Below are 12,340 nucleotides of genomic sequence, written 5' to 3'. Positions count from 1 at the left end.
ATATGAATTTTAGCCTTATTATAAGGCACCTTTATTTAAAAGAAAAGGATCACTGCCATTGTTCTAAAATCCTTTGGACTTTTAAAATAACTAACATAGACCTGGTTTCCTCCTTCCCAAAAAAGGGAATACAGCTCTCATTGAGCTTTAGGTGCTGCGAACTGTGCAACATCCACAGCTATCATTTTCCCCACTCTGAAGCATGAACGAGAACTACTGATGCAAACTAGATCAGAAAGCAATTTTGTGTTAACACAAACAAACCTTTTAATATATACAGAAATACGCAGAATTTACATGTGTTCAGCATTTTATGTGTAAATAGGTTTTGTCCTTGCAACCACGCTACAGCAATTCAAATCTTTGCAAAACAGATGCGAGAGCTTAGCTCAGACACAGTTTTCACCTTTTTAGAAAATTTGCGGTTCTCCTCAGCAAAGCGCTTTTCTCGGGGCTTGAATGTTCTAATACTTGCTTTTACCTAAAAATAAAATAAAATAAATAAAATAACGTTTTTAAATGTCATGTAGTTTTACATGCATTATTTCAGCTTTGTATCACTAGCGTTGATGAGGAATTTCAGGATCTTTCACACTTTTCATCCTCTACATGACTTAGGAGGAGCTGCTAGGAGAAATGTGGATGAGTTAAACTGGGCAAGGCTGGACTCACTTCAGCTAGAGCAGAGCTGTGGTGCAGCCCACGATGGCCTTAATAAATAGGATTTAACTCGGTAAATCGCTGTAGGGCATAAACAATTGAGACTGACTCAGCCACCTAAAAACTTAAGTGCACCGTGTCCATGCCTCATTAATTTTCCTGTCAACACCCTGGGAAGAGAACATCATGGGTCAGCTTTTTGGGGAGGAAGTAGGTGTTAAAAGTAATGTATAGATCTAAACATAAAGCCCTTTTTTGGCTGTTGCAAACGAAGCCGTGGTGCACAGTAATCGGCACCTCCTTCCCAAGGCAGTCGTGGTCCCCTGTCAATCCAAAAATGCCCCTGCACCGTCCCATCCACCTAGAAGGGCCATCACAGAGCCCTGATGTTTCAATACTTCTTCACTTATGGTGTGAAACACCCCTCCACCACCACACGCCACCAGGTCACGACTTCTCCCGCTCGGCTCCAGGATTTTAAAGCATCACCCCCAGCCTCATCCTTGCAGATTCCCACATTTCTGACACAAGCGATAAGCAAAGAGAAAATATCTCAACTTACAGGGTTAAATAGGACATCTAGCTCCAAGTAAATTACTCCTTTTGAAGCACGATCCAAGTCTTTGTTCTTCAGTGTGTAACAACTTCTTTTACCATTCCTAATCTATAGGGTCGGGGGGCCGGGAGGGGGAGAAGAAAAAGCATCAATATTTTCCTGGCTGTAATTCACAATATAATTTAAAGACACTACAAACATAAATAAATAAAGTCCCAAACACAAAAAAGCCCTCCCCAAACCCTGCTAATACACTCAGAACCTGAAATACAAAACGACCGTTGGATTAGAGACCTATAAAATTGCAGATTAAATCTCTTATGGTCCAACTTTAATTTACAGACCTTGTACTTTATAGTAGAGCAGCGCACGCAATAACCAGTCTGAAAATTCTGCCCTAGAAGCCAGTGAGTTGATGGGAAGTAATCAGCCTCTGTTATTACAGGTTTAAAATGGGATTTTTCTTCCAAAGTTCAGGAAAAGAGCCACAAACAACAACTTACCTACCTATTGCACACTCCGGTACATGAATGCACTTCTTAATGCTTAGTTTATTGCAAGGTTGTCAAATTATTACCCAGGAAACAAACACAACCGAAAGAAATTAATCAGCTTAAGTGGAGCGAATGCTAATGTAACAAATGTTCAAAATTAACTAATTCCTGTAAAAGACTTCTCCCCCCACCCCACCCCTGAATTTCAATAGCATTTCTATGCTCTAATCCACCGGTTGGCCCTATCTCATTAAACGTCTATTAAAAAAAAAAAAAAAACAACCACCACCAAAAAAAAAACTCCCTCACCATTTTGTAAACTATTTGGCTCAAATCAAAAGCATTCTCTCTTCAAAAAGCGATGGCAGAAATGTATTTATTATACACAGTAGGATATGTATTGATTAAACATTTGGCTTTTTAGGAAGCAGACCAGTTAATTCTAAACAGCAGTAACATAAAAACCTGCAGCTTACCAAAAAGCTACATTCAGGGACTGTAATGATCAAAGATTAAAGATAACGGAGGAAATTTGGGGGCATGAAATTGCAACCATATTTAAAACGGCTATTGCTGCTCTGGCATTTAGAAAAGGCACTCATATAAACCATGGCAGAAATAAGCCAGGGGGGACAAAAAAAAAAAAAATAAAAGGTATAATGGGAACCAAGTGATTTCATGAGACAAGGGAAAGGTCACTTTCCTTCCCGATGTCGCTCCACCCTTTCTGTACCGAATAGCTCGTCAAAGGGCAGATGGGTTTTCTGGCAAATGGTTGAAAGGGAAGAGGGCTTTCACAAGGACCAACCCTGCATCCTCAGTGGTGTCTAACCAGGAACTCCAGCTTTCACCTATGTTCTCATCCAAAGCTCTGCTTAACAGGAAGCTAGCAGCTATGCAGGCATACGTGGAACTGAGTTAATAAATAATATCAGTAATAGGAACCACACTAAACTGACCACAAAGCACCTCTGCTCTTACTGCAAGAGAGTGCACACAGGGTTGCAGCTGGCAGCAAAGGATGCTGCAGCTCCCACGAAAGCGGCAGGCACAGACCTGTTTTTCAGACCAACAGGCTCAGATCACCTGCAGCCCCGAAACGGGAGAGCTGCTGAATTGGCTACCCACTCTTGTAGGGCCAAATGGACTGGCACCAGAAGGTCCTCAGGCCAACTGCCACCACATACAGTCTATTGTCAGCCCACAATAAAGGATTCTGCTATTTAATGAGTTTGTTCCCCTCTCCCCGCCTCCTCAAGCAAGGGCAAAAAAATAATTTTATAAGCTACTGAATGAAAACAAAACAAAAAAATATTTGGAAATTTAAAATTTTGTTCAATTTCACAAATTAAGTGAAAAATGGATTTACTGATGCTAGATGCAGGGCCAGAAGGACTTGGTTTGAGGTTGTTAGCCCTTTGGTCCAAGGGGATGCTATCAGTAGCAGGTTTAGCTTTGATTCATGGACTCTCCTGCAACGGGATAGAATGTACGTTGTCCCCAGTATGTCTGCAGAGACATAGGTGTCCAATACATACCACAATATCATAATTCTGGACTGTCCATAGTTATTAATTTGAAGGCTGAATTTCCATGTATTTCAGTTACATGTATTTCTCAACATTTCATCCTATCACCCTAGGAGCAACAACTAGTGGGATGTTCTCTTTATACTCCTGGGGATATACGACTTTCTTCTATCTTTCAAGATCATAACCAACAAGGAAAAAAAAAAGTCACACACTGCTAAATTGACAGAAAAAGGAAAAGAAATGCTGTCACTACTGAGAAGGTCCCAGTCTGATATAGTGTTATTCGGCACTCAAAAAATGCTCCTGGCTTTGGGGAAAAGACTTTGCGTTTTAAGAGCTGGAGCGGAATCAAACATTTTGGGTGTGTCTGCAGGTGTGTTCGCACAGTTACGTTTCAAATCAGCAACAAATAACTTCCATCTCTGACTGTCTTTGGAAATAGGGGTTGTTTGTTGCTTGGAAAACTTTTTAAAACTGTGTCTTTATTGCTGTTGCTGCTATTCTGAAATGGAGCAGGGCAGAAAGAAATGCAGTGCAAACACAGTCGCACAGTTGGCTTCATTTGGCATCTTTAAATCTAAGTGTTTGACTTGTCTGGTAAAAGATGTGCAATTATAACTCAGCCTAAGACTAAACATTCATACAGATCTCCTAGCTTTTGACCTTCAGAGATAAAAAAAAAGCACGAGACAAGAACAACCGGCTATGAAATGGCATGACTCCATTGCATTTTCATTTGGATAAAAGGAAAAAAAAACCTGAAAAAAATGTCAAACAGAAGTCTCTCTTACAGTTTTGGCAATGTGCTAAGCCAGCGCGGTTCAACAAAAGGTACAGGGTAATTCTAACACCCATGACTGCATGGAGATTAGATCGCTTGCATGTCTCAACCGTGCCCAGAAGAAAACATGCAAAATAGCTTTTAATGCTCTACATTTTCACTGCATGCTGTTCTTGGGCCAGAGTTCAGATTCTGTTCAACATCTCCCTCATCTCAAGAGACAGCCAGTCATATTAATTTCATTTTGGATCTCTTTCTTTCTCCTCCCTGGGTACTTTTTCCCCAGTCTCTGCTGTTCGCGAAGACTGCTTAAATACCCTCTCCAGCTGTGGAAAAGGTGAGCGGCTAGGGCCGGGGTCCTAGCAGGAGCCCCGAAGTCAGAACAATCAGATTTCTTCTATCACCCAAACACCTTTTTTTCTACATACCTGATGATCTCACATGGATTTCACTCTGTATATTCCTGATAGCTGTGCCTAAAATAGGTTACCTTCGCTACGTTTACAACAAGATGAATGTTTACATCTACTTATGAGAAAAGGATATTCAAATTAAATGTGAAAATATCTGCAGGTGAGGTCCTTAAAGAGACATAACCAATATTATTCCTTTATTGATGATGTGTTCTATCCTGAATACTAATGCCTGCATTTTCTGAAAGCTTCTTAACAGCAAACAACATACTGGCGTTCAATCACCAACCAAGACCACCCGTAACCATGTGAATAACATGAGGACAGTAGTGCCTGCCCCACTGACATGCTTCATTTTGCGAGGCATCCATCAGGGAAAAAAAAAAAAAGTCAGGATTTGCATCCCATGGGAATTTCTGATATTTGTGGTATTTCCCTGTTCTGAATCAACACGGAAAGACAAAATATCAATATTGTCACAGAAACAAATTGTATATTCGGTATCACAGCCCCTTCTCCATATAGGACCACACAAAGGAAATTATCAGTTGGAAAAAAAGACAAAATCCTTTGTGCATTGGGTATTCTGACCTACAGACGCACTTCAGACAAAGCACTGCCAGGAGCTGCCTCTAACTGAAGGAAATGTTCAGGTACACGAGACCACTGTACAGTCAAGGCCCAAAGTGCACCAGGTTCCTTTCAAATGAATGAATGTATTTGCTAAACTCTTCCCACAGATGTCCCCAGTAAAACAAATGTGACTAAACACAGTATTGATGTAGCCAGCCAATGCTAAATCTATTAAACAACAACCTTCTGACCGCTTGGGAATTTTAATGAAATAGCAAAAGCCGAGATTGATATGACACCAAACACGGAGAAGACAGGACCCTTACGCAGCAAAGCATGTTTTTTCATTGCTCGTCTCAAAGAAATATGGTTTAGTGCCTTTTTTTTTTTTACATTGATTTTAAGAAAACTTCACGCTGTATCCAGCTTTGATGCAGATTCAATGTCATTTATTGATGACCTGACAGAAGAACGCTAGGTTAAACCTCTGTACATCAACACCCGTGACGTGTAGAAAGGGTAATGGCTACTCTCCAAGGGTAATTCATCTAAAGCATTTGGGACCTCTGATATTCCTGCTTGAGCTCATTGCTGATGCACAGTGTCATACCATTTGCCCTGAATAACATAAAGCTGTCTTGTACCCTTATCAAAGGACATATTTCCCCAGGAAAAGAGGAAAGCAAGCCACATATTTGATCCACCTGGAGATGAATAAAAAGTTCTTCTTTCTTCCCAAGTCTTGCAATATACGTCGATTTGATTTTGTACAAAATGCCCATTCATTCATCCCAAAAATCTTTGCCCCAAACATTTCACTAGTAACAGCCTTCTGGGAGACCCAAAGTAGAACAGAGATTTGGGCTCTTGGCGGAGGATTGATACCCAAAGACCAAACAGATATTGAGCTGATGGACTGAAAGAAAGCAAGCAGCCCCATGAGGGCTTCCAGGCAGTCTGAGGGGCAGATGAAAACCCTGGCAGCACAAGGATCCTAGGTGGTACTCGAGGAAAACATTCAGGTTGATACCATTTCAGTGAGGAGTGCACAGCTGGGGAAGAATGTAATTTCAGAAACAAGGTACCATTTTTTTCTGGAAGAGATGTGGCAGTTTTTCCCCCATTCCAAAATTTCTAGTTCATGACAGGGATAAAAGGCAGAACAGACGATACACTTCACAGCTGCCTCTGTCACATAAATGCTGCATTTTCACTTTTCTCAAACTCTAAAGCTTTCTCCTGGAAAAGGCTGTGCACTTATTGTCAAGTGCTAAGTAACTGCAATCGTTGGGTGCCTGCTCTCTGAATCCAGGCCGTGGTTTAGATAATTAAGCTTGCGAAAGGCATACTATTTGTTTTCAGTGTATCATTGGCTACCGACCTTGCTCAGCACTTGAAAATATTTCATAGACCTCTTCCTGTCTGCTGAAAAAAGGGTGCAGCTGAAGACTACTCAGCTGATAATCCAGCAGATAAAAACCATTCCATTCTGTGATACAACTCTTCACTCAAAGGTCTTTCTACATGAGGATATTTGATATACTCTGCTTTCAGATTCATTGAAGCACACTACACGCTCCCATGTCTCTAATAACTTGCAGCCTTCTAGGAGACAGGAGTCTCTTGAAGCAAAACAAAAAAGACAGACCCTCACAAAGAGAAACATGGTGCTTTTACTAAGATCTAGGGCACAAAGGAACACAGAGATGGAAAGGACTACTTTGATAATTAGTTCAAGTCCCCCAAAACCTACAAAACTTCTAAACCTATCAAACTTCCTTCCTGAATCAACGAAGTTTTTGCCCTACTTCTCCGGTCCCCAGGATCCTCTTCAATTTCTAGCACAAAAGCCTGCTCTGCCCAGTGGTGTAAATGGTCTTCTCTTTCACTCCCCAGGCTCTAGAAAGCAGTCCAAAAGGTTAGGCAAGCCAGACCCTCGAGGTCACCTCTGGCGAGAGAGCAATCCATGTTCCTGAATATCCTGGTAGTGCTAATCAGTGTCTTTTCCAGTTTAAATCCTGTTCTCTGTGAATGTGGCTGACCACAGCTGTATTTGAGATGAGGTCTCTCATACACGCTTTAGAAGAGGACAGGAGTTTGACCAAAAGAAAGGCGGGAGGAAAAAAAAGTACAGTAAGTTGATTGACATGGAAAAGCTAAAGGTAAAATGCAAGTAAATAACATCTCTTCCTCTGTCCCCCAAATTCAGTGTACTGCTACCAAAATCACCGTCTCTACAGGGCATTATTAATAGAGCTGTATGAGAAACAAAGCCAAACGGGTATTTGCCCAATACTGCTTTATCACATCTATCAGAAGAACGTGAGGTCTGCAGCTTTATTCATCATCTGACACCTCAAAACACTTTTCATGCTGCCCAATTTTTTGTTTCTTATTTGGTGCCTGCAGTAAGCCTAGATCACAGTCAAGGATGCATGGAAAGCAGAATTAATTTCACTATCTCTGAATTTTTGTGCAGTAAGGCCATTTGTGTGTTAACATGACGATGAAGGTGTACGCATGTTTGCAAAATGCCAGTGTAAGACTCCTGGACACATTTAAACCAAAATTCATTGTCAGATTTCAGATTTCATACGAACATTTCATATCCTCCCAACATATACTTTATTCAAGGCAATTTTTCATTAAGAAAAGCGTCTAGTCATCCATGAACAATTCCTAAACTAAACTTACTTCATGTGCTGACAGCTTAAAAGTCAAACTTGTGCATTTTTAACAGGAAAATAAAAACGGCAAATGCACTTGTATTTTCAAAAGATAATTTAATGCAAGCAAATATTAGGCCTGATTACCTAGAGAAATTAAACCTATATGATCTGTGAGGCTCACTAGTGTTATCTTTCAGTATATTTATCTAAATGGTTGAAAGGATACATTCAAATTTATAGTCAAAATGAAAACATACATCAACATTCCCATTTCAAGAAAGAGAGCTTAGAAAATTGCAGTGTTCTGTCTGAGCAGACTAAGTTAATAGGTGCAAAATGTTTTTTAATCAGAAGCAGAGACGAATATATTTACACTAGATTTGACTGAAATAGGAGGCAGAGAAGTTTGGACGGGAAGGAAGAAGATCAGTTGGCAAGGGAAAGCATAAACAATTTTTATTTTATTTGTTTTGTCTCAAACCTTGGACAAAAAACCTACGCTGAATAGTTTGGACATTACCACACACATGCACTCCCCTCCTCTGTCTTGTTACATGCTTCCTAAGGGATACTTGACAAACGTCTATAAAATCAACAGAAAATCCAAATCTAACATCTTCTCACTGTGAGCCCACACAGCCTGCTGCCGATCATGCAGACCATTTGGCAAGCGCTGGATCTGCAGGAGAGCAGCTGCTCCAGCCACTCTCTTCCAGTAACATCAGAGATACGAGGACTTGGGGAAAAATTAACAAAGTGATCAAAAATGGAATAAAAGATGTTAAGAGGTTTTTCCTTCCCTGTAAACATCAAATCATCCTCCATGCCCAACTGACTCTAATACTGTTCTAAACCCAGAGATATTGACAACTCCAGCCACTACAATAGACAAACAACCTAAAACATCCCCAGCCTCAAAAAAAACTTGCAGTCCGGGCCACAGAGGGAGGAGGATTGCAAAGCACACAACAGTGTGTGGGGCACCAAGAGCTCAGTATTTACTTCTCAGCTTCTATAGCTTAGGCTCTTTATATCCACAAATTGCACGTTACGCTGTACATAGGGAATATATAACTTGGAAAGAGCGCACAGTGGATGAAACCCAACACACTTTCATGAAGAGATTCAGAAGCCACACTGCTTTTAATTCGCATGCACAAGAAATACACTTATTTAGACAAAATAATAACAAAAATGGAGCACATCGGCCTATTTATTTACCACTATAAAGCATTCCTTAGGTTGGGATCATATCCTCTACACCAGTTCAAGAGTTTTCTGGGCAGTTCATTATTTATTTGGAAACATCAAATATTTGCAGTTCCCCTCTCTGATCCTGACTGGTCCCTTACCTAAAGTACGCCAACTCTGTGGGGCTTACATGACCCACTTTGATGAGTTTTTTTCCCCTCTAGAAACCTCCCACTTCTCCAGTCTCCACCAGGACAGAGCCCCACTAACCCGCTGCTGCAATACTGCCTTTCCTGCAGCAGCCCACCTCTTAAAGACAGGCTCTTGCCTTAAACTGTGAAAGATGCATGCCAGCCTTTCTGCAGAGGTGAATATGCTTTCACAGGCATGTTTCAAAACAATACTGCAATTTTGTACTCTATAATTTCAATCAGGATGTGCCGTCTGCCTATTCGAGAGTGCTATTACCCACAGCATCACACTGTGCATTACCAAAAGCATCTCACTACTGCACGTATCACTTGAATCATGTTATTTATTGCAAGCATGAGTGTTTGTACAGGGCTCAATGCAGTACTCACTGCATAAATACCTGTCACACCCTCTCCTCTGCGTAGAGAATGTACTGCAAAGCATCAGTGTCTCAAAACTCAAGGAAGCCTCCATGCTTCCAGTTAAACATGTTTACATGACTCGACTGACAGGAGCACAAGAGTCCCATGATGTTTCAAGCTTCATCTACTCACTGATTTAATAAAAGTCACAGCCTAGAAAATTCTTCCCAAAGGGTACTGCAAAAGTTACCAGAATGTTCTGTGATACTGCACATATACATGGAGCTGTTTACATCCACTTGATGTGGTTCGCTCACTCTATTACCACCAGCCTTGTTCCACAATTAAATCAGTCTTACCAAACACAAAACTGCTTTCCCCCCCATTTCTCTATTAATGTCTTTTAATGACCCTTTTATGTCCCACTCTCTTTAGCTTGGCCTTTTTTCACCATTTCTGAAAAAGCTTCAACTCTCCTTAATCTCCAGAACAACCGCTTTCCCCTGAGCTCGCTTTGTTTCCAGTTTTGATTTTATACTCCCATGGTAGGGCTCACTCTTCACACATTTGTTTACCGAACAAAAGCCACCAGTCTTTAAAAGCACTCTGGAGTAGAAAACACCCCTTTTAGGTAATTTTATTCAGCTATGCCAGCAACAACAGCTATCTCTAGTCAATCCTACTGTGATGTGCAATTACTTTCTTGGAGTAAAAAGAAGCAAGACAGAATAAAGGCATGCTTAAAACGTTACCTTCAGAAGATGATGTGGAAACACACAGAACAACTCAATTATGTTTTCAGACCTGCGTGGCATATAGTACTGATGAAGTACAGACACTTCTGCAATTTTCCTTCCAATCAACCAAATTTGTACTCAAATGGGTTGGCAATGCTCGTTACACTAAGGAGAACTATAAACACTGCCAACTAAGGCATATATAGATCACAAAACCTGTTTATCTCTAAATCTGTGTTGCTTTGTGCTATGGGGAAAAGAAATGCAATTCGTTCCCAGCAAAACCATCAATATTTGAATGATATACATGGCAAAGGTAACTTACAGACAGCAAAGGGATGGCAACTTTTCCAAGAAAATCAGGGGGTTTATCTCCATCTTCATCAAACACTGTCACTTCCAGAACATCATGAATATCTCTAATAGGGCTGGAACAAAAAAGTGCAGACACATAAAGAAAAAAATAATAATATTCGATACACATGCACACAGTCTCCTCCACAAAGATCTGAGAACACTGTTTTACTAATTAAGTTTGTATTACCTTGGAGTATAAAACTAGCATTTAATTAAATTCCCCCCAAAATGAATCAAATGATGGGTATTCCCCAAGCTTTCCCCTCATGTTTCAGTCCCAGAACTAGGTGAAGAAAAGAACTACCAGACAGTGACATTTTCTGTGCATTGATGATGCTAACCATGTAAAACTCAGCTCTCCAACAGGACAAGCTGGTGACTGGGACAGGTCAAGGGCTGAATTCAAAGCCAGGCTTCCGGACATTAAAGAAATAATCCAGGAAACAAAAACTTACATAACTTCATTTGACTTGACCAGTTATTGAACAATTCTCTCCCTTTTAAGGTGCTAACAAATCAAATTATTTAAAAAAAACCCAATCACAGAAGAAAAAAAACAACAAACCATCCCTATCAACCCTCATTAAAGGCCAAATGTACAATATTTTTGTTCTATTCAGAGCCAATGCTCTTCTGATGTGGCAGCAGGCATGCGATCCTAAGTATTTATCATATCATTAATAAATGGGAGTCTCATTTGAGAAAAGTCTTATCTGTGTGACTGCAAAAGCATGGGTAAGTGGAGACAACTTACAGGTTGCATTCATTATCTCCTATTTTTCTTATTCCACACGCAGGAATTAAAGAAAGAGGTATGTGGTACAGTGTGTGTGTGTTATTTAACCAAGTGTAGCCATTCTGCGTAAAAGAAGGTTGTTTCAGAGCAGTCCTGCTCCCAGAACCTCCGCCTGCAATACAGTGGACTTGCTCCTCATGGAGCAGAGTCTGAACCTAGAAGCCACCTCCCTGGCTGTCTCTCCAGCTAGCTGCCATAGCGTGTTGTCTGATGTGATCTAGTGGCAGCCAAACCACCACTAAACGCACTGTTTTCAAGACATTATGGCTTTAAAATACATGGAAACCTGCCACTTCTGCAACCAGACTTCCATATTCCTCTCCAAGCCATTATAATTTTCCATGTGATATAGCTACCAGTGCTATAAACCAGTAAAACCCCACAGTGACACACACAGAGAAGTGTCTTGCAGAAAATCTGACTATGATGGGAAGGGGGTTCACCACTCTTAGTACCAAGTGGTGGTTTTGAACACTCCAGCTGAAATGGATTCATCCACTCAAAACAATCCACTCTGCTCCAAAATTAATTTAAATATTCAATAGCTTTTAAGGTGCTTAATATTTTTTTTTAAATGGCCAAAAATCTAGAGGAGAAGTGGGAGCCTGACTAGCTCTGCAGGTTTGGTGCTTAGATTACTCATGCAACACAAGTAAGAAAGTTAGAGATAGTTTGTAGCTGGTATTTCTGAGACCCATGGGAACCATAGACACAAAGCTTCATTTTAAATAAAATAACTTCAGATTCTTATTAGATTTATTTTGTTGGCTGAACATCCGACAAGACTCATCTGCTGGCACAATCTCAGAATAAACAGTGATGAGTGGGAGCTTCCTGAGAACAGACAAAGAGAAGGACTCCAAGAGACATGCATTCAGCTGCACCCACGAATCAAACAGAAATCCAGCAAGGTACTTCTGTCAAAGAGATCAGATACTTTTTACTGTGTTTTCCTCCAACCCAGTGTTTATGAATTTTGCTTTTGCAAGAAGCCTGTGATTCTGAAACTGCTCTCCCACTGGACAGG

At 40.6% G+C, this 12,340-nt stretch overlaps 1 protein-coding gene across 13 annotated transcripts in view; it reads right to left on the bottom strand.

Moving 5' to 3' along the window:
• The window catches only part of MCTP2 (multiple C2 and transmembrane domain containing 2), a 149,738-nt gene that overhangs the window by 65,623 nt on the left and 71,775 nt on the right, over window positions 1-12,340 (bottom strand). For all 13 annotated transcript variants that reach the window (XM_080397496.1, XM_080397490.1, XM_080397501.1 and 10 more), the window contains 3 exons: window positions 10,486-10,588; window positions 1,223-1,324; window positions 407-481 (listed from right to left, as the gene is read on the bottom strand). In XM_080397496.1, coding sequence (XP_080253622.1) covers window positions 407-481; window positions 1,223-1,324; window positions 10,486-10,588 — 280 coding nt within the window. The remainder of the gene's footprint in view (window positions 1-406; window positions 482-1,222; window positions 1,325-10,485; window positions 10,589-12,340) is intronic.

This window comes from Falco punctatus, assembly GCF_963210335.1.
Source record: "Falco punctatus genome assembly, chromosome: 7".
Lineage (NCBI taxonomy): Eukaryota > Metazoa > Chordata > Aves > Falconiformes > Falconidae > Falco > Falco punctatus.
The sequence above is the reverse complement of the archived record's forward strand: the minus strand, read 5'-3'. Positions and strand labels throughout refer to the sequence as shown.